The following is a 22,269-nucleotide window of genomic DNA, read 5'->3' as shown; positions in this document are numbered from 1 at the left end:
TTCAGATCCTTTGTCCATTTTTTTTTCTCCCAAGGGTCCAGGTTTATTGAGGGCACGGGGGTCTACAGAGAAGCCCAGTACCTGTGGGGAAGGCCTGCTGTCAGTCTGTAGGGCAGCGGCCTGGCAAGCAGCTGGAGAGAGGGGTCTCCAAAACCTGGGTTTACTTGAAAGTGTGGCTTTCGGCTCCACCATGCCCAAAACCTTTGGGTCTGAGCATGGCTGCATAGCAGGGCCTGCCTTCATGTTCCACCTGATCCCCGCCCCAAGGTAGGCATCTTCCCACAATTCTCATGCTTCAGGCCAGGCCAGTGCCAGTCCTTCCCCACGGCTGTCACCCGTTCAGCAAAGTACACCTCCTTGTCGCACACGGGGCACCTGGGTATGGTGGAGCCAGATCCGGGACAGGCAACTGGGCTGGAGCAGATTGGAGCGTTGGACTCCTTTGTCTGTTTTTAATGGGTTATTTGTCCTTTGATTATTAAGCAGAGACCGTTTTTGACAGAGGGATTGCGGCCCACATAAGCCAGAACCGACTCAAGGCCAAGGGCGTGGGCCAGCACCACAACGCCCAGAACTACAACAACCAGAGCTTTGAGGAACTGCGAGCACTCTGCCTACGGAGGGGAGAGCTGTTCGAGGACCCCTTTTTCCCTGCAGAACCCACTTCACTAGGCTTCAAGGAACTGGCACCCAACTCCAAGCACGTGCAGAACATCAGCTGGCAACGGCCCAGTGTGGGCACCGGGAGAGGAGGCGTGGACTCCTGGGGGATGGGACGTGTAGTGACGCCCCAGTTGCTTACACAATTTCCAATCCCCCATCGCCCTCTCTTGGCTCTGCCCTGGATTCCACCTCCATTTGGGTTAAGGACAGTTCTGGAAGTGCTTAAGTAAAATCTCTCAGATGACCCTGGGAAGGTCACTCACTGACTTTTGCTGTCACAGCTTACACCTATGCCAGCTTCCCCCCTCCACCCCATCTCCCCCATCCATGTTTCCCCTAGAATCCAAGAGGCAGGCAGCATTCCCCAAGGAGGTAGGACGGAGGTTAAGAGGGGATGGCTTGGGCTCTCTGAAACCTTTCTTCCTTCTCTGCAGCAAATCACAAGCAATCCTCAGTTCATCGTGAATGGGGTCAGCCCAACTGACATCTGCCAGGGGGTGCTTGGTGAGTGCGGAGCAGGAAAGCCTGGGGTGTCTTCTAAGGCTGGGGAACTGGGACCCCAAGGCTCAGACAGCTCTTCTGTTTCCTTGCTCCTCCCCTGAGCCAGATTTCACCCCCATCTGCTGCCATCTGGGTCTGGGAATAAGCAGGGTACTATATTATTTATTGGGGTTTCCAGGTGGTTCAGCAGTAAAGAACCTGCCTGCAGAAGACACAAGTTCAATCCCAGGTTGGGAAAAATCCCCTGGAGAAGGAAATGGCAACCCACTCCAGTTTTCTTGCCTGGGAAATCCCATGGACAGAGGAGCCTGGTAGGCTACAGACCATGGGGTCACAGAGTCCAACACGATTTAACGACTGAACAGCAACATATTAGTTATTAATTGCTCCAAGACTCAGTGACTTAAAGCAACAACAAACATCTATCATCTCACAGTTTCTCCGGGGCAGAAATTAGGAAGCAATAGAGCTGGGTGGGTCTGGCTCAAGGTCTCTCAGGAGGTTTCACGGGAGCTGGAGAGTCCCCTTCCAAGGTGGCATGCTCACGGGCAGGAGGCCTTGGGTCCTTGCCACGTAGCTTCTCCGTAGGACACTCGAGCATCCCCACATGGTAGCTGGCATCCCCTAGAGTGAGTGGCCTGAGACAGAACAAGGGGGAGGCTAGATTGACTTCCCCAGCTGGTCTCAGGAGAAACAGGTGATGACCTCCCCCAGGTTCTGCTGTTAAAAGCAAACGAACCTGCAGGGACTTCCCTGGTGGTCCAGTGGTTAAGACTCTGTGCTTCTCCTGCAGAGAGGCATGGGTTCAATCCCTGGTCCAGAAACTAAGATCCCACGTGCCACTCGGCCAGGGAAAAAAAAAAGCATGCGTGCGTGCAATCCAACTCCCATGGAAGGGAAGGGGAGCTAGCCTTCTGCTCTTGGGGGGAGGGTTGTAGAAGGACTTGTGGACACATTTTTAAAGTCACTCCAGTGGTTAAGACTCTGTGCTTCTCCTGCAGAGAGGCATGGCTTCAATCCCTGGTCCAGAAACTAAGATCCCACGTGCCACTCGGCCAGGGAAAAAAAAAAAAAGCATGCGTGCGTGCAATCCAACTCCCATGGAAGGGAAGGGGAGCTAGCCTTCTGCTCTTGGGGGGAGGGTTGTAGAAGGACTTGTGGACACATTTTTAAAGTCCCTGCGGGTGCTCCGACTTCCTCAGTCTAAGGTATTAGGTGAAGGAGAGCCTCTCTCGTGTGGGCTCCCACCGCCGGTTCCCATCCTCAGCTTGGGCTCCGGGGCCACACACACGGAAACGGAAACGCGCAGCTGGGCAGTCCTGCTGTCTTTTCAGGAGATTGCTGGCTGCTGGCCGCCATTGGCTCCCTCACCGCATACCCCAAACTGCTGTTCCGCGTGGTGCCCAAGGGGCAGAGCTTCAAGAAGAACTACGCTGGCATCTTCCATTTTCAGGTGAAGGATGATTTGAAAGCCAGAGTTGATTTGTGTTTGAGGCATGTGCACGTGTGTGTGGAGGCTGCGTGAGAATTAGTACATGCTTTGAAGCTTACATTTTCTCTTTCCTTTTGAAAAAAAAAAGAAGATATTTATTAGGGTAGATTTTTGCCTAATTATTAGAGAAATATCCTCTCACTAAAGAAATTGTGTAAGCTAAGCTTTTAAAGCCCCCAAAGAAAATAGTTGTAATGGTCTGTGATTCTCCTCCTCTTGTCTCTGTCTCTCCTTCTCTTAGCAGAAACACACATATACGTATCAATATATGCACGTATATGTGTGTGTTTGTCTGTCAACATCTATGACATGGGAGTTTCGCATAATTTTTGTAATCTTCTCTTTAAATTATGCATCATGTGGACAAATTCCTCAGGTCATAAAAACATTTCTGAAAGTCACAAGAGTTTTTCTGAATCACAAGACCTCAGATATAAAAGACCAGCCAAAGTCCAAAGGCGAGTGGATCCCTCTGGAGGCCATGGCAGAACCTGACTAGAGGCTGGGGGGCCTTTCAGATCTTTCATTGCTTTTCTGGAGGTGGGTGGGCTCTCTGTCACTGGTGTGTCACTGAATTGGCCACCAGGGGGCACGTGTGTAACAGTCCTCTTGCAAGGAGAGGGGAGTGTGTGTGTGCCCGCGCATGCGCGCGCTCACGTTTGGAAAGGGGCCTGGGGCAGACAGATGCCCACACCTCACTGACACCCATCTTGCTACCCCCAGATCTGGCAGTTTGGGGAGTGGATGGACGTAGTGGTGGATGACCGGCTGCCCACAAAGAATGGCAAGCTGGTATTTGTGCACTCAGCGGAGCGCACTGAGTTCTGGAGTGCCCTACTGGAGAAGGCATACGCCAAGTGAGTGCCTAGCCAAGTGACTGGCCTGGCCTCCAAGCCTGCCCTGACCGTTGGCAGAGACGGAAGCACCTGGAACCAGGGGAACAGGCAGGGGGACCGCGGGGCATCCCTCACTTCCCTCCCTGCCCCCTCTGAGGTCGAAGCTCACAACCAGCTGCCTCCCAGACAGAGCCCAGACAGTGCCTTCTCTGTGCCCGCAGGCTGAATGGATCGTATGAAGCTCTGTCGGGGGGCAACACGGTGGAGGGCTTTGAGGACTTCACTGGGGGCATGACACAGAGCTTCCAACTCCAGAATCCCCCTAGGAACCTGCAGAGGATGCTTAGGAAGGCCGTAGAGCGATCTTCCCTCATGGGCTGCTCCATCGAGGTAAACCATGCTGGGTTTCGCTTCAGGGCATTTGAGTCTGTTGTTGCTTTCACCTAGAAAGTTCTTTCTCCAGATACCTGCATAACTAGCCCCTTCTCATTCACATTTCCACTTCAGTGTTCCTCCCTCAGGCTAGTCTTCCCTGCCTCTCAATCTGTTAGCTGTTCCTACCCCTGATTTCCTCTCTATTTTGTTTTGATTTTTTTCCCCCAACATTTATCACAGTCACAAACTGTCATACTTGTTAATGTGTATATTCATGACCAAACTTCTCCAGTTTCCATATTCCACGAAGGCGTGTCTAACTCTTTGCAACCCCATGCACTGTAACCCGCCAGGCTCCTCTGTCCATGGGATTTCCCAGGCACGAACACTGGAGAGGATACTGGAGTGGGGGATCAAACCCAGGTCTTCTGCCCTGCAGGGAGATTCTTTCCCATCTGAGCCGCTAGGGAATCCCTTCCATGAAGGCAGCGACCTCATTTGTCTCTTTGACAGCTGTTCCTGGGACTTAAGGTGGTACTTGGCATATAATAGATCCCCAACACCTATTTGTTCAAATAAACAAATAAACCCAGAGTGCCACTGTGAGGCTTCCCCATGGCTCAGTGGTAAAGAATCTGCCTGCAAGGCAGGAGACGCAAAAGACTCGATTCAATCCCTGGGTGGGGAAGATCCCCTGGAAGAGGAAATGACAAGCCATTCCAGTATCCTTGCCTGGAAAACCCCATGGACAGAGGAGCCTGGCAGGCTACAGTCCAAAGAGTCACAAAAAGTCAGACATGACTGAGTGACTGAACACAAGAGTGTCACTGTGAGACCCAGCAGTGGCATTCTTGGGCATTTATCCCAGAGAAATGAAAACTTAGGTCCACACAAAAGCCTGTGCCCAAATGCTCAAAGCAGGTCTATTTGTAATAACCAGAACCTGGAAACGACTTAGATGTCTTTCAACGGGTGAACAGTTGAACAGACTGCAGTGAACTCATTTCAGGGGATGCTACTCAGCAATAGAAAGACGTGAACTATTGACACACACAACAACTTGGATGAGTCTCAAGGAAATTCTGCTGAATGAAAAAAGCCAATCCCCAAAGGTTCCATACTGTGTGATTGCTTATATGACAGTGTTGAAATGACAAAAAAATTTTTTTAATCTATTTATTTTTGGCTGCGCTGGGTCTCCATTGCTGTGCAAGTTACTCTCTGGTTGCAGCAAGCAGGGGCTACACTCTAGTCCTCACTGAGGCTTCTGTTTGTTGCAGAGCATGAGCTCAGGGCTCCCAGGCTTCAGTAGCTGCAGCACTAGAGCACAGGCTTCATAGTTGTGGCTGCGGGCTTAGTTGCCCCAAGCCATTTGGGATCTTCCCAGATCAGGGATGGAACCGTGTCTCCTGCTTTGGCAGATGGATTCTTTACCACTGAGCCACCTAGGGAAGGCCTTGAAATGACAAAATTCTTGAAAAATGGAGAACAGATTAGGAGTTGTCAGAGTTTAGGCAAGACGGTCATAAGAGGTGATTGTTGGCTATGACAGGGCAGCATGTGGGATGTTAGCGGTGATGGAAATATTCTGTATTGAGACGATGGTGGTAGATACAGAACACTATACATATGATAACAATACATAAAACATACACAAATGAATACTAGTAAAAGTGGAGGCGTCTGTGTTAGATCAACAGATTGTGTCAACATATTCATTCTGGTTTTTATATTGTGCTATAGGGACTTCCACGCTTCCACTGCAGGGGACACAGGTTCAATCCCTGCTGGGGAACTAAGATCCTGTATGCTGTATGGCATAGCTAAAAAAATAAAACAGAACTAAAAACCTTGATATCATGCTATAGCTTTTTTTTTTTTTAGCAGTTTTTAAAAACTAATTACTTATTTTTATCTGGACAGCACTGGGTCTTCATTGCGGTGTGTGGGCTTAGTTGCCCCACAGTGTGTGGGGTCTCAGTTCCACAACCAGGGTTTGAACCTTGGTCTCGGGCTGTGGAAGGCGGGTTTTTAACCACCTGACCATCAGGGATGTCCCTGCGCTATAATTTTGGAAGATGTTACCGCTGTAGGATGTTGGACATGGGGCACACAGGATCTCTCTGTATCATTTCTTAAAATTGCTTGTGAGTCTGCAAGCACTTGAAAAGGCAAAGTTTAATTAAAAAAAGAAAAGTGAACCCAGATCTAAATAAGAACAAAGTCCTAAAAAGAGGGGATAATATGTACACGTCTAGCCAATTCACTTTGCCGTATCTCTGAAACGAACATGACATTTATTGTAAAGCAACTCTTCTTCAATAAAAATAAGTTTTAAAACAGGGAGTTCAGAGAGTTGTCACCTGTCTTCAGGTGCCCCCCATCCCCCTGACCAGCTCCTGAGTTCCCCTCGAGCCCTCTGTGTTCTGCAGGTCACCAATGAACATGAACTGGAGTCCTTGACCCAGGGTATGCTGGTGAGAGGACATGCTTACTCAGTGACCGGCCTCCAGGATGTGAGTCTGACCCCTGTAACCCCACCCAGAGAGGCTCTAGAAGGAGAGCTTCTCTGACCCTACGCCCCTGACCTCTGCCCACAACCCACCCAGGTCTCCTACCAAGGCAGGACAGAAACGCTGATCCGAGTCCGGAATCCCTGGGGCCGGATTGAGTGGAATGGAGCCTGGAGTGACAAGTAGGTGGAGTGACAAGTAGGTGGCCCGCCAGCACTCTGGGGGGAGGGGCAGAGCACACCGCAGGCCCCACCCCCACGGAGCAAGGCCATGCCACCGAGAGATTCTCCATCTAACCAGGACTCTCAAGTAGCTCAGGGGTGAGGGGAGCCCTGGGGGAGGAACGAGCTCTGCTCCCCAACCTGTCTCTGCTCCAGCGCCAAGGAGTGGGAGGAGGTGGCCCCAGACGTCCAGAGGCAGCTGCTGCACAGGAAGGAGGACGGGGAGTTCTGGTCAGTCCCATGCCCGCCCCCGTCATCCTCCTGCCTCCCATTGCACCCGAGCCTTGAACGGGGAGGTTCTGGGGGGGGGTCTGTGGGTGTGGGTGTGCCACTGATGGCTCTGCGCACCCCCCACCACAGGATGTCCTACCAAGATTTCCTTGGCAACTTCACCCTCCTGGAAATCTGCAACGTGATACCCGACACGGTCTCTGGGGACTCCAAGAGCTGTTGGCACACCACCTTCTACGAGGGCAGCTGGCGGAGGGGCAGCACTGCAGGGGGCTGCCGGAGCTACCTGGGTGGGCTGTGCGAGGGTGAGGGTGGAACTCGGGGCAGGGAATGGATGATGGGCCACTGACCCACTGCACAACAAGGCCCAGGGGCCCAGGGGCCCAGGGGCAAGGTCCATCAGATGCCACTGGGCCCTGTTGAGGAGACGGGTATGTGGTCTGGAAGCCCATCCACCCTGGGAAGGGCAGGGCCATCCTGACCTGCTTCCTCCACAGACACATTCTGGACCAACCCCCAGTTTAAGATCTGTCTCCCCGAGGAGGATGATGACATAGAGGACGATGAAGCCGTCTGCACCTGCCTGGTGGCCCTGATGCAGAAGAACTGGAGGCGGACAAGGCCCCACGGAGCCCAGCTAGAGACCATCGGCTTTGTCATCTACTCGGTGGGTGCCCAGCTGGTGCCCTGGCCACTCTTGCTCCTGCAGTGGCCTCACCCCCCGAACCACTGCCCACCCCACAGCCCCAGGACTAGGACACCCTCCCTTCAACCACCCCCACACCCCTAGCTCGCTCTTTCTTTGCTCCCCACAACGCTGTGTTAGTTTCAGGTATACAAAAAAGTGGATCAGTGGTATATAGACACACACCTACTCTTTTCCCACATAGGTCATTACATGGTATTGAGTAGAGTTCCCTGTGCTGAGCAGGAGATCATTATTGGTGGTGGTGTTTAGTTGCTAAGTCCTGTCTGACTTCTGCGACCCTGTGGACAGTCCATGGGATTTCCCAGGCAAGAGTACTGGCATGGGTTGCCATTTCCTTCTCCAGGGAATCTTCCCTGAACCAGGAATCCAACCCGTTACTCCTGCCTTCTCTCCTGCATTACTGGCAGGTTCTTTACGGCTGAGGCACTGGGGAAGCCAGGTCCTTATTAGTTACCTATTTTATTTACAGTAGTGTGTGTATATCAATCCCAATCTCCCAGTTTATCCCTCCCCCCCCAACCCCCTGCCCTGGCTTTTTCTTGAGTGGTGTGTTGAGCTTTTAAGGCAGGGCTGACAGTTTTCTTTCCAAATTTTTTAAATAGAAAACTCTTAAGGAAGAACTTCCCTAGTGGTCCAGCGCAGGGGTCACCGGTTCTATTCCCGGTTGGGAACAAAGATCCCACATGCCTCGAGGTGTAAACAAAAAGGAAAAAAAAAAAAAAAAACACTTAAGGAGCACTTCCTCTGTGCCAGGCATTGTTTAAAGGGCCTTTCAAATAGTAACGCCTTTAATAAAAAGGAAGGAGACTGGGAGCCAGAGGCAAGGTCATGTCCAAACTCTTCCCGGTTTCAACACTCTCAGAGATTTCCCCACAGCCCCCAAACCTCCGCAGAGCCACCCCACCAAGGGCATGGAGTCTGGCCAGGAAAAACCCTTGACAAGTATTTCCCAAACTGTGCCTTGCAAAATCCTAGAAACGCCCATTTGTCCTTTCACTTACATAGTCAACAGTATCCATGGAGCACCTTCTATATGCTCAATCATGAACAAAAGCAGACTTGAGCCCTGCCCTCCTCCTAGGCTGTGTGTCCCTCAGGTTAACAGACACCCAAAACCATTTCTAAGGTTAGATGCGACCCCTCCCGGAAAGGCTGCCTTTTCTACACCCACCCAGAGCTCCCCTGGGCCATTAGTATTTTAAAGGTTCTGCAGGAACCTATATTTCTGCAGGAGAGCAATGTATTTATCTTGGTTTAAGTCACCTTTTTATAGAGCACCTTTTTAATGAGCACCTTTGCGCTCATTCCTGGATTTCTATGAATTTCCTGGGAAAAATTAGCACTCCATGGAAAATGCTCTCCTCATGTTTTTTCCCAGTTCTCCAACTGCTCAGCAGCGTGAGACTGGGTGAGTTAGTTCACCACCTCTGGGGGATTTCCTTTCCATCCTTAACCCGAAGTGATAAAATATCCTTTTCGCAAAACTTGGTGTAAACCATACTTTGCTGTCCAAAGCAAAAGGAAAGGTTATTAAAGCTGGGACTTAACAGCTCTTAGATCCCACGCGCCTCCCCACACTGGTGTCCCAGGGCCCTTATTAGCAGTACCCCGCCCCCCCAACACCAACACACACACAGCCTGACTTCCATGGACCTGAGCCCCTTAGCCATCCCGGGGATCTGACCTTCCTCTTTCTTCCTTTCCCAGATCCCAAAGGAGGTACCGAAGACGAGGGGCTTGACGCCCGGCAGACACCCACCCCATCCCTGGCTGCGTGTAGATGGGCCAGGGGTGGAATTCGGTGAAGGGTCTGGGGGCCACTGGGTCAGGGTTCCAGCCCCCTTGGGCCCTGGGTGGGAGTCAGGGAAGGAAACAACCACACTGGAGTTACCTGCCAGCCGGGACAGCGTCCCCCTAACCTTGCCCAGCTGGGCCTCACTGTGGGGGTCCCTCTCTCCCTGCCCTCCCCCGGAGGACCCTGGACCCACTTGCAGGGCACGTACAGTTTCAGAACCTCCAGGATGTCCACTTGAAAAAGGACTTCTTCGTCAAGTACCAGGACCTGGGTTTCTCAGAGATCTTCACCAATTCACGGGAGGTGAGCAGCCAGTTCCAGCTGCCCCCGGGGGAATACATCATCATCCCCTCCACCTTCGAGCCGCACAAGGACGCTGACTTCCTGCTGCGGGTCTTCACCGAGAAGCACAGCGAGTCCTGGTGAGGGGCCCCACCTCACTGCTCCAAGGCCACCTGCCCCCCACCCTGAGCTGTAGGATGTCATGCTCAGGGATCAGTCATCCGGTAGCCCCCACCGACACCAACACTCTGTCCCTAATTTTACAGTCAAGGAAACTGAGGCACGAGGCAGGGAAGTCCAAAGTAGTAGCAGAATCAGAATTGGAACCCCAATCCCATGGCACCCATTCCCTATTGCTTCAGATACACATGACCTCTCCACCCTTCCCACTGGAGTCCCTGTCTCCCTGAACCCCTGCTAACTCCACACCTTCATCCACTTCTGCCCAGGGAACTGGATGAAGCCAACTACGCTGAGCTTCTCCAAGAGGTGAGGGGAGGCTATGGGGTTGGGGGTTCGGGGCAGTATGTGTGGGTTGGAGTGTGAAGGAGCGCTCTGGACCGTGTCCCTCTCCCACCCCTCTCCCTCCAGGAGAGCATCTCTGAGAGTGACATAGACCAGGACTTCGTACGCTTGTTTCACATAGTGGCAGGTGGAGAGGTGAGAGGCAGAGGTCTGGGGGTGCTGAAAGGAGGTACCTGGGGGCTGAAGGGGCCAGAGCGAGAGCTTACAGTCCCCCTTTCCTAGGGCAAGGAGATAGGCATGTATGAGCTACAGAAGCTGCTCAACAAGGTGGTCTCCAGATGTGAGTCTTCCACCCGCTGCAAGCCTTCCCTTAATCACCCTTAATCACTTGCCCCTCCCCCCACCCCAGCAACACTCAGCTCACCCCTCCCCTTCTTTCTGCCCCCTCCCTCCCAGTCAAAACCTTCAAAACTGAGGGCTTCAGCCTGGACGTCTGCCGCCGCATGATCAACCTCTTGGACGTATCTTCCCGTCCAGTGGGCCACCCTGCCCAGGGTTATCCTGCCCCAGCCCCTACCCTTGAGCCTGCCCCCAGGTGGCCCCCTCTCTGGCCAGCCATGCCCTCCTTCTGGACGGGGATTAGGCTCTGGGGTGACAAAAGATGCCAGTTCTCCTGGCTGTCACCCCGGTTACCTACAGGGCCCTTCAGTCTTGGGGTAGTGAGCACCTCAGCGAGCTGCTCTGCTTCCCAGCCCCCGGGACGTCCTTCCCACCCCCTCCTCTGATATCCTTGACTGCCTCTCCTCTCAGAAAGATGGCTCTGGCAAACTGGGGCTTCGGGAGTTTCAGGTCCTGTGGAGAAAAATCAAGAAATGGACGGTAAAGGGCATTGAGGGGGCAGTTTATGGGGGTGAGAGAGGTCCTTGTGAGGAATGAGGACTAGGAGGTCTAACAAAGATGAACCTGTAACAGGAGCCCCTGACTAGACATGTGCGTGTACACAAATACACACACACACACAGATATCCCAGGATGGAGTTGTTGACATGCTGCCTCATGAAATAGTCAAAATGTTCCCGGGACTTTCCTGACAGTCTCAGTGGTTGGGACATTTTCCAATGTGGGGGGGCCGTGGATTGGATCCTTGGTCAGGAAACTAAGGTCCCTGCCTTGCAATGTGGCTAAAAAAAGAAAAAAATTCAATAACCAGCAGAGTCTAGGTATCAACTAACAAAGAATACAGGCAGAGAGCCCTGAGCAAGGTGCCAGGAGCCAGCTCTGCGGTCACCAGGCGATAGGAATATGGGAGCTCAGGTGTAGGCCAGCGGGGGACAGGGCATGGGGGGTCCTGGTTGTGAAGCATTTTACCCCTTGTGAAGCACTGTGCCCTGCACACGGCCCTACCACAACTGCCTGTCCCTTCAGGACATCTTCCGAGAGTGTGACCAGGACCAGTCAGGCACCTTGAACTCTTATGAGATGCGCTTGGCAATTGAGAAAGCAGGTGGGCTAGGGGCAGGACAGGGTTTGGGGGCTGGGCCAACATCCTTGCCTGGAAAATCTCATGGACAGAGGAACCTGGTGGATTGCAGTCCATGGGGTCGCAAAGAGTCGGGCACGACTGAGCGACCCCACATAACATAGGGGAGGCAGCGGCCAAAGGGCTGGACTCTCTCCTTCCGCACCCCTCTCTCTCCCAGGCATCAGACTGAACAACAAGGTGACGCAGGTGCTGGTGGCCAGGTACGCGAATGACAGCTTGATCATGGAGTTTGACAGCTTCATCAGCTGTTTCCTGAGGCTGAAGGCCATGTTCAGTGAGTCAGGCGGGCACCTGCCCACGCCCCACCCCGGGCCGTTGGCCCACCAGCCTTCTCCCACATACCTGCACGAGAAGCCCCGCTCCAGAACACTCCCCTCCACAGGGCAGGCAGTCTGGGTTCAAATCCCAGCCCACCACTTGCGGGCTCTGTTGCCTTGACCAAGTCACTGTATCTCTCAGTGCCTGTAAGTGTAGATAATAGTGCTGCCCGCACAGGACCACGGTAGAGGTTAAATGAGATAGTATTTGGAGAGCACTCAGAACTGGCCGTCGTTCAGAGCAAGGCTTTAGGAAGGAGTCCTTATCATTAACTCCCTATGGGACTGGGGATATAGCTGGAGAGAGGGATACCCTTTCTGACCTCTGCCCTAATTGAGAATGGGTGACCACTGACTCACCTCCCAACTCTCCTCCCTTTGCCTCCTCCCCGAAACAGCGTACTTTCTAACTATGGACCCTAAGAACACTGGCCAGATTTCCCTGGACCTGAACCAGGTACACGGAAGGGATCTCAGGCACCCCCACCCGTGGCTCCGCTGACCCTTCCCTCTCCACAGACATCGTGCCCCACCTCTCCCATCTTCTGACGTTCTTCTCACCCCACAGTGGCTGCAGATAACTATGTGGGGTTAGAGTCACTGCAGGAACCCGACTTCCTTCCACCACCAGCCCCCCAGGGCTTCTGGCCTGGGGTCGGTGTACTCCCCGTTGCACTCAGCTCTGCGGCCTCTGCTGATGGAATGGACCCTGGATGCCAGGCTCACTCCATCAGCAGGCCTCCGGGCCCACCCTCCCGGGCCCACCCTCCCCACGCAAAGTGTTTTTCTTTTACCCCAACCAGACTTCGGTGGCTGGATTTACTCCAGTTTCCTCCCTCTCCAAGTATATTTCACTACAGGTTAAGTGACACTTTCCCCAGGGTCCCCAGCTGGGGAGGTGGTCCACGCTTTCCACCCTGCTCAGGCTCCCCTGTTTCACCGCCCCTCCCTCCTCCCCCTCACTGGGCGTGGGGGGCATTAATACAATGAACAACACGTGCCACTGGCTTCTGTGTCTCTGTGTTTCTACGTCAGGAAGAGGCTGACAGGGGTGTAAGTCGTTTCCTCAGCACCGAAAAGGGGGAACCCAGTAGTTCTCCGTTGGGGTGGTACCACACCCCTGTCCAGGGAGTATTTGGAAATGCAAATATTGTCACAGAGCTAGAGGGCGCTGTTGGCATTTATGGGCAGTGCTGGGGACGCTAAAGGCAAGGAATGCCCCATCACAGCGTGGTACCTGGAGCAACATCCTAGGGGAGAGAGAGCTGAGCAGCCGGACACTGAGCCTCCCCTCCCATCTCCTCCCTCAGACTGGAATCTCCAAAGGTGGCACTGCTGCTGTCTCACCAGAGTTCAAAAATCCTACAGGAGTCAGCCAGTCATAGAAATGCACTGAGCCTCCAGGACGTGTGGCTGGGGAGGAGTGGGGGACTGTGGCCACAGATTAGTTCATTCCTGCCTTGAAAGGTATTCATATTCAAATCATTCTTATTGTTTAAAAACTGCTGCCTGGCTATTGTCCTTAGTCCACCAGTCAACCTTGGAGTCTCTGCCTCAGATGCCTCCAGCTTTCAGCCCCTAGACCCCAGCCTCCTGCTGCAGCGGGCAGACTGAGACCACCAGCAGTGCCCCCAGCTGCACTTCTCTCCACCTTCCAGATCTCCCTGTGGCTCTCTCTCCCTACCCCTGCCCCGGGCAACTGTGCCTGGGAGCTTTGCAGCCTCTTGCATGGAGACAGCCTCTAAATTCCTTTAGTATAGGGTCTAACGAATCTAAACCTCCAATGAATTGGAATCCTTCCCGGCTCTGTGTACTTTGAGCTTCCCAGCATAGCAGGCTTCATTTCCTCCTGCACCAAGAGCTCAGAGGCTTCCTTCTATTTGCATTAAACCCACCCATTCCTCTTAGGCTTGGGGGTGGGGGGTGGGGGTGGGATTCAAGTCTTCCTGGATCTGGTGACCAATTTCCAGCACCAGCCCTGCCCTTTGTCGCCTTTGTGAAAACCACCCATTGCTCCATTGCCTCCCCCACCACCTCGGAGCAATCATTTCCGGCCCTGCCACCCTCCTCTCCCACCCTCTGCGGTCTTGTCTGAGAAAGAGGTCACAGTCTGTTAACAAGGGTCTTAAAGACTGATTCCTCAACCTTGTCTTCCACCACCACCTTTTCTTTTCAGAGCAGCTAAGGAGCGAAGGTCCCTAGGTGGGGACAGGGATCCTTTGGGAGAGGCTGGAAAACTTGAGTTTTTGAGAGGACCAGGCAATCCCAGTTGGTTCTGGGGAGTCCAGCCAGACACTGACCCTACCCCTTCTTTGTCCCTTGCCCCAGCGGGAGATGTCACCATCTTCTATCGGATCCCAGGCTTTCATCGCCGTGGCTGGGGTTCAATCCCTGCTCTGGGAACCGAGATCCTGCAAACCATGTGGCATAACGCCCCCCAAAATGGGGGTGACAGTGCCTGTCTCAGAGCGGTGCTGTATGGATGACTAAGATGAAGAGGGTGAAGCTCTCATTGTCACCTGAAAACTGGGTTCCCCTCTTAGTGGATGCTAAGCCAAAAGACAATAAACTCTAAGAGCAGAAGGAAGGATTTACTACTTGCAGCAAATAAGGAGAACACCGGAGATCTTCCCCAAAGCTGTGTCTCTCGAACAGCAAAATTGGGCAAGTTTTTTGTTTGTTTTGTTTTTGTGTTTAAGTTAAAAAAGAGTAATTTTTGAATTTTTTATTGGGAGTTTTAAACTGAGGGTATATGCATATGCATGAAGGGGGCTTGAGAGGAGGAGAATTCTGCCTGGGATTACGGCAAAGGCTAACAGAGGACAGGCTTCAGTTGATTGAAGTCACCAGGGGTCAGAAAAGGTCAACCTTGTCATCCCATACGTTTCTTTTGAGCTGGTGGTTGAGCACCTCTGGCTAATCTCCACCAGTGAAACAGAACTGGAAGTCATAATTTATAACTGACTTGCCATTCTGACTTCTCTTGCCTCGTGAGCCATTTGTTCTTCTCTTCCCTTAAGCCCATCATTACTGAGACCTACTCAAGTGCAAGCCTTGTGGCCAGGCCTGGGTCACAAAATAGGTTTCGGCTCAAAATGATTTCTCTCATGTTAAAAAACAGTATCTGGTTCTTTTCCCCTGGGGACCCCCTACCCTCTCTGCTTCCGTTGTCACCATGCTGAGCAGAGCCCCATATATAGTCTGTGCTCTGAACAACCCAAGGGGGCACCATTCACCCCAATTAGGATGTGAGAGGCACCCTCAGAGTCTGACCACATGACTGCGCTGTACTGGAGAAGTGAGACGAACCAGCATACACTGAATAAATATATCTAATTCAGGCATGCATTCAACACGTTTGCAAACATGCCTTCATCACATTCCTCCACACTCAAACTCTAAAACAGAAGTTGTCCCCCAACCCCCGCCCCCTAGCTACAGCCAGGCCTGCCTGCTCCCTCCTCTTGGTGGTCAAATTTGCTCTCTGCATGCACACCCTGACCACTCTTTCTGACTCAATCCATTCAAATACCCACTCTGCAAATGCCTGGGAGGCCATTCCCATGACATCTCTGCTATCTCCAGAGATGGTCTGTGATCACACTTTCTGCTCTTCTCCGGTCCTCAGTGTGGGGAGATTCCTCTGCTCATGGCAGTGTTTTGCTGGGAAAGGGCATGAGACCGTGCTGCCAGCACCCTGCTCAGCACGTGCTGGGTACCTGTGACTGAGGTCACGTGGTAGAGCTTGCCTCGGGATGACTCACCGCTGCTCTCCATAGCTGCTGCCCCCGTTCCCTTCAGACCCCCTCTTCAGCCCCCATCTGTATTGCAAAGACGAGCTCACATCGGGGAACATAGGTCCCCCAGAATAGCTCCGGAATTTTTTCCTCTGCTCTCTGAGAAAGTGGGGTCAAAATAGACCAGAAATCCTGCCATTTGCAATGAAAGGAATGGCTCTTGAGGGCACCATGCTAAATGAAACAACTCAGAGAAAGACAAACACAGGATGATCTCATGTGTGGAATCTACAAAAATGTTTTAAACAACTTAAAAACAGCTCAGATACAGAGGACAGATTGGTGGTTGCCAGAGGTGGGGATGAGGACAGAGTGGAATATGTTAAAGTGGTCAAAAGGAAGAGACTTCAGTGACAAACACGTGCTGGAAGGAATTCCCTGATGATCTAGAGGTTAGAATTTCAGACTTCCACTGCCAGGGGCCAGGGTTCAATTCTTACTGAAAGTACTAAGATCCTGCAAGCTGCACAGGTTGGCCAAAGAAATAAAAAGAACAAAAAGTCACGGGGATGTAACATATGGTCCAGTGACTATGGTTAATAATACTGTGTTGTTTATTTGAAAACAGCTAAGACTATAGATCTTAGAAGTTCTCATCACAAGAAAAGTGAGAAAGGACTGTCTAAATCTAGGAACAGGGTGGAGGGTGTGACAAGAAATATACAGAATGAGCCCAGAGCATCCTGAGTGCCAAAAAGTACGGAAATGCTTAAAAAAAAAAAAAAAAAAGTAGCAAAAACAAAAAACACAATGATGGGAATATGTCAGAGGTGACATGTAATTCCCCACATCTTAAGTGTGGGCAGCTCATAGTGACTTCCTTCCAAAGAGGGACAGGGTGGAAACTGAGAGAAAAGAGTACCTTCAAGATAGAGAAATGTGGGGCTTCCCTGGCGATTCAGTGGTTAGGACTCTATGCTTTCACTGCCGGGGGCCCCTTAGGGGAACTAGGAACGCACAAGGGGTGCAGTATGGCCAAAAAAAAAAAAAAATCTGACAAATAGGACTTTCGACTTCAGGCAGGTAATCAAGGTTAATATCAAGAGAGAAAAACCACGTGGATAGAATATTTCTTTGATATGATGTGATGAGAATGACATTTTATGGTTTCATCCCCCCAAACCGCAAACTCCAGGACTTCCCTGGTGGCTTACTGGTTAAGAATCTACCTGCCAAGGTAGGCGACACAGATTCAATCCCTGGTCCCGGAGAATTCTATATGCCAAGGATGCAACTGAGCTCGTGGGCCACAACTACGGGGCCCGTGCTCTAGAGCCCACATTTCACAACAAGAGAAGCCACTGCAATGAGAAGCCTGTGCACTGCAACGAAGAGTAGCCCCTGCCGGCCGCAACTAGAGAAAATCTGCATGCAGGGATGAAGACTCAGTGCAACGAAAAATGAATAGTAAAGAAATAAATAATAAATACTTGTTTTAAAGATCAGGCTCCAGTCTAATCATAAAAATAGCAGACAAATCCCACTTGCGGGACATTATGCAGAACTCCTGACCGATACTCCTCCAAACTGTCAACATCATCAAAAACAAGGCAAGCATGAGAAATTGTCACAGTCAAGAGACTATATACATACAATGGAGTATTACTTGGCCACAAAACAGAGAATGAAATCTGGCCGTTTGTGACAACATGGATGGACTTAGTATTATGCCAAATGCAATAAGTCAGACAGAGAAAGACAAACACTGGATGAGTTCACTTACGTGTGGAACCTAAAAAAATAAAACAAATGAACAAACATAACAAAAACAGAAGCAGAGTTACAGACACAGAAAAAGCAGATAGTTGCTTGCGGGGAGAAGGGTTGGGGGAGGAGATACAAATCTTGGAGGTATTTTTCTATCAGTATACAGAGAGCTTCCTTATGATTTTTTTTGTTGTCGACTATGCTGTGTCTTAGTCGTGACATGCAGGATCTAGTTCCTAGACCAAGGATCAAACCTGGGCTCCCTGCATTGGGAGTGCAGAGTCTTAACCACTGGACCAGCAGGGAAGTCTCTCCTTTTGATTTATTATAGCTGCGTAGTATTCCACTGCAGCAAAGTCTCATCATTTATTTATCTGCTATTTATTAAGTTGTTTGCAACCTTTCCCTACTATAAACAATGCTACAGTTAACATGTCCATATGTCATCTTATATAGTGGAAATATTTCTATAGGATAAATTTCTAAAAGGGGGTTACTGAGCTCAAGAATATATAGATCAGTAACTCAGATACATATTAAATTCTCCTCCATAAAGGTAATACCAATCTAAGTTCCTACCAGCAATATGAGAGTGTCTGTTTCCCCACCAGTATTCTTGCCTGGACAATTCAATGGACAGAGGAGCCTGGCAGGCTACAGTCCGTAGGGTCGCAAAGAGTCGGGCATGACTGAGCCACTGAGCACACGTTTCCCCATTCATGGCAGTATGTGGTCAAACTTTTGCATATTTATAATGTGATAGAAGAAAAACGATTTCTGACTGCCGGGAGCCAGTGTGAGGAAGCCCGCCCGTGACAAGGTCATGAGGAAGGAAGCTGACATACGCAAGGTGTGCTCAGACTTCAGGGGCCCCTCTGGAAATTCCTAAGCATGTACCCCAACAAAAATCTGCCGGCTTTTGTGCTCTGCTTTTCCACTCTTCTGACATTTTCTGGAAAAAGTCAATTCAGGGCTTTAGTCTTCTGCATTTGAAAGAGTGTTTCAATCCAAAACCCCCTCTGATGGCTTTCTAGCCTGCCTGCAGGACTCGTACAGCTGCGCATGTGATTGTTTGAGGCCTCCTGACCGCAGGAGGCACAGGAAGCTTAAAACATCCTAGGAATGTAGGGGCTTCCGAGGAGTCAAAATCTTTAGAATAGGACTGATGAAAAGTTTCATTTGTTGAGTCAATGCTTGCTGCCAAATTTTCATATCCTTTATTTTTAGATATAGTTGGTATATAGAAAAACAAGTAGTAGACCTGGTATTAGCAACATTAGATCTTTGAGTTAAGTACCTTCTTTGCTATAACCCACTGCACCTTTGTTCTATAGAGATGTAACTTTAATGCTTTAAGGAGATGCAGATTAAAGAAAAACACTTCAGGGGAAACAAAATTAACATTCATTAAGGAAGAGAGCCAAAAAGTGTTAACAAGCCTCTTGGCCAGAAGATAATGTAAATCACCTGAGACCTTTTGTATACAAAATGATGTATAGAAAGGGTCTGGGCTGCGAACGCTACATAATTTTGTGTTATCCATTGATCTCCATGTTTTATCAAAAGTATAAAAGGCCTTCTGAACAATAAAGGAGGGGGCCAGGGGCCGGGGGCCAGTTTCTCGGACCAGCTTCTCCGACCAGCTTCTCGAACTAGTCTCTCGGCCTCGTTTCTTGGGACTCTGGCTCCCCCCGTGTCTTTCTCTCTCTCTTCTTCTCTCCCTTCCCTCTCTCTGCTCTTTACTTTAACTTCAGGCTGAATCTCCACCTGGGGCGCGGAGGCTCGCCAGGTCTACTTACTTGCCCTGGCTGTTAAGACCCGCACGAAAGGGAGCTTAAGGCGAGGCACCCTTAGATATTCAAGCGGGCGCCGGTGGCCCAACGTAGATGGTGCAAATTCCTTGTCTGGAATTTTATTGGCCTTCCGCGTAAACCAAGCTATTCAGCCCTCTTCCTCCACTTAATCTTCTTACTACACTATAGTTTCTTAATCTAATCTTACATTAATAAATAAACAAGTCTTTCCACGCCAACGCCGTCCACCCTTCGAATTCCCTGGATCCACCGGGGCTGGACCCCGGCATCTGACCTTGTAATTTGCATTTCTTTTTGCAAATTGAAGCTGAGCAAATATTCACATTTTCCTTGCATTTCATTTTCTGTGAGCATAGTCTTTGCTCATTTTTATACTGGGCTTTTGTGTTTTTCCTCATAAAATTCTAGGAGCAATTTACATTTTAGGAAGATTTGACCTTTGCATAGGGGCTGCAAATATTTTCCTTTGTCACATGTCTCTCCACTGGGTTTTTTAAGCTTGCCCCATAGACTCCACCCCTTCACTCCCTCAGAAATTCCCTCTCCAGGCCATGGGGCCCCTCTCACAGACACATCCAGGAGACCCCCTAGTTCTTCACTCTTCCTGGTGGCTTTTTTTTTTTGGATGTATTTATTTATTTGTTTTTGGCTGCTCTGTGTCTTTGTTGAAACACAGACTTTCTCTAGTTACGGTGAGCAGGGGCTACTCTTTGTTGCGGTGCCTGAGCTGCACACTGAGGTGGCTTCCCTCGTTGCAGAGCACAGGACGTAGGGCGCTCAGGCTTCAGTAGTTGTGCTGCACTGGCTTAGCTGGCCAGAGGCACGTGGGGTCTTCTAGGACCAGGGAGTGAACGCATGTCTTCTCCATTGGCAGCCAGACTCTTATCCGCTGGACCACAAAAGGAATCCTTCCCGGTGGCCTTTGATCTCTTGGTGACATCTGACTCTAGACTGAAGACGCCTCTTCTGAGCAAATAACCTTTATTCTGTCCTTTATCGACTTCAGCGGTTGCACATTCCCATTAGGACACTGAAAACATGGAAAAGTACACGGATGAAAAGCAAAACTCCCGTATATTCCACCTCCCAGGGTAACTGCTTCCAGTTTACCAGTGCCTATGCATATTTTTAATTGTGTGTAGGTTTTTCTATTTACAAAGTAAATTTCTTAAATTTATCCAGTCCCTTTGGGAGTGGATAGCTGCACTTTCCCACCTCTTGGGTTTCTCTTTGTCCGTATTCTGTCTCACAAGGCGGTGATCCCGAGGTGCTGACATGGGGGAACGTCTCCCTCCTGCCCACCCCCAAACAACCTCACTCTCTCCTGGACTTGTTTCTCCTGCTCCACCCGACCCGCTCCAAGCTTAACTGCTGCTCACTCTCCTGCCAGAGACATCAAACTCTTGGTCTCCTTTGTTCTTCAGAACCACCCAGGTGGAAACCTGAGTTTATCAACTCATCCTCCCAAACAATGCTGGTTTCCCTCCTGCTGATAAAACCAGCCAGAAGTAACCTCCAAGACTCACTAAGCATGGTTTCTGGCCATGTCTTGTCTTGCGCGCCAAACATTTCCTTAATTCACCCTACTCTGGTCTCTGGGCTTTCCTCATGCTCTTCCTCTCCTGGACACAGTCCCCTTCCTGCAGCAGATCTCCCCAGGACCCTTTGTCACATTCTGCCCATCCTCTGCCCCAGTGCAGCCCTGGCTTCCCTTCCCTCCTGAGCCCCGCTGCCTCATAGTCCCCCCCACTTCCCTGGCTCTGCTCTCCAGGGGGGCCCCCTGTGAGGAGCCGCACTGCACGCACACTCCCAGGCCCCTTGCTGGCAGGCTGCCCCATTCTCCCAAGGTGCCAGGTACTTCCCCTGGCAGAACATTTATCTCTCTGTATTGTAATTTCCTATTTACTCCTCTGTCTCCCTACTGTCCATACACTGGGGGCAGGACTGATTTTTACATTGATGTATTTCGAGCGCACATTAAATAAGTTTGTTGACGTGGAGGAAAGGAATGACTCTCCAGCTAATGTGGCTGCTCCCACATTGAACCCTCAAAGCTCTCCATCCAGCATGATTCCTGGAGGGCTAACTTGGCCTGGCTGGACTTGGTACCCTCTTAGGTCTGCTATGCAAGCCCCTCCACCTGGACTGACTGCCTTCCTCTGACTGTCACCGTGGTCCTCTCCGAACCTCAATTTACTCATCTGTCTACAGATGAGAACATTCTGGAAAATTGTGAGAACAATGAACGATGTACCTTGTAGATGGCAATGTGATGAATGAATACCAGGAGTGGGTACCTTATTAAAAAAAAAAGCGCTACTGTTCATCAAACATGTTTTCTATACCAGGCATTGTTCTAACACCCAACTGTTGATGTTAATGCCTTTCATCCCAACAAATTAGTTCCTTTTCATAGAAAAGTATATCAAGGCACAGAGCAGTTCTTGACTGATTTGCCTTGATTCCACACTGGCAGTAGAGGAGCTAAGATTTGAACCCAGGTCATATAGCTCCTCAGGCTTCCCTAGCAACTCAGCTGGTAAGGAATCTGCCTGTAATGCAGGAGACCCCAGTTCGATTCCTGGGTTGGGAAGATCCCCTGGAGAAAGGATAGGCTACCCAGCCCAGTATTCTTGGGCTTCCCTGGTGGCTCAGATGGTAAAGAATCCACAGGAGACCTGGGTTCAATCCCTGCGTTGGGAAGATCCCCTGGAGAAGGGAACAGCTACCCACTCCAGTATTCTTGCCTGGAGAATCCCTGGACATAGAAGCCTGGCAGGCTACAGTCCATGGGGTCACAAAGACTCAGACACAACTGAGCGACTTTCATTTCGTATAACTCCACTGTATTGCCCATTATTAAATAATACACTTAGAATTATTTGGTCTGAGAGCTGCCTTCTTCAATTAATTAATTAACTGAGTTTTGTGACCCAATCATACAGCTATGTTCTCCTGGCCCGATTCTAATTCCAATGGTAAATCTGTAGGTAGATTTTTGTGTAGAT

General features: G+C 50.6%; 1 protein-coding gene and 1 pseudogene across 1 annotated transcript; one reads left to right on the top strand and one right to left on the bottom strand.

Annotated features, from left to right (window-relative positions):
* Positions 161-446, bottom strand: LOC102181081 (annotated as a pseudogene).
* Positions 495-12,944, top strand: CAPN11 (calpain 11; the record flags this gene model as incomplete). Its single annotated transcript, XM_018038657.1, has 21 exons — positions 495-734; positions 1,098-1,167; positions 2,499-2,617; positions 3,380-3,513; positions 3,714-3,882; positions 6,300-6,383; positions 6,477-6,562; positions 6,758-6,832; positions 6,962-7,122; positions 7,330-7,499; positions 9,249-9,260; positions 9,547-9,758; positions 10,068-10,107; positions 10,210-10,278; positions 10,366-10,423; positions 10,540-10,604; positions 10,894-10,962; positions 11,509-11,587; positions 11,784-11,900; positions 12,342-12,400; positions 12,512-12,944. Coding segments are annotated over 21 exons (2,115 nt in total), but the record flags the coding sequence as incomplete, so codon positions are not given.

This window comes from Capra hircus, chromosome 23, assembly GCF_001704415.2.
Source record: "Capra hircus breed San Clemente chromosome 23, ASM170441v1, whole genome shotgun sequence".
NCBI classification, from domain to species: Eukaryota; Metazoa; Chordata; class Mammalia; order Artiodactyla; family Bovidae; genus Capra; species Capra hircus.
The sequence above is the reverse complement of the archived record's forward strand: the minus strand, read 5'-3'. Positions and strand labels throughout refer to the sequence as shown.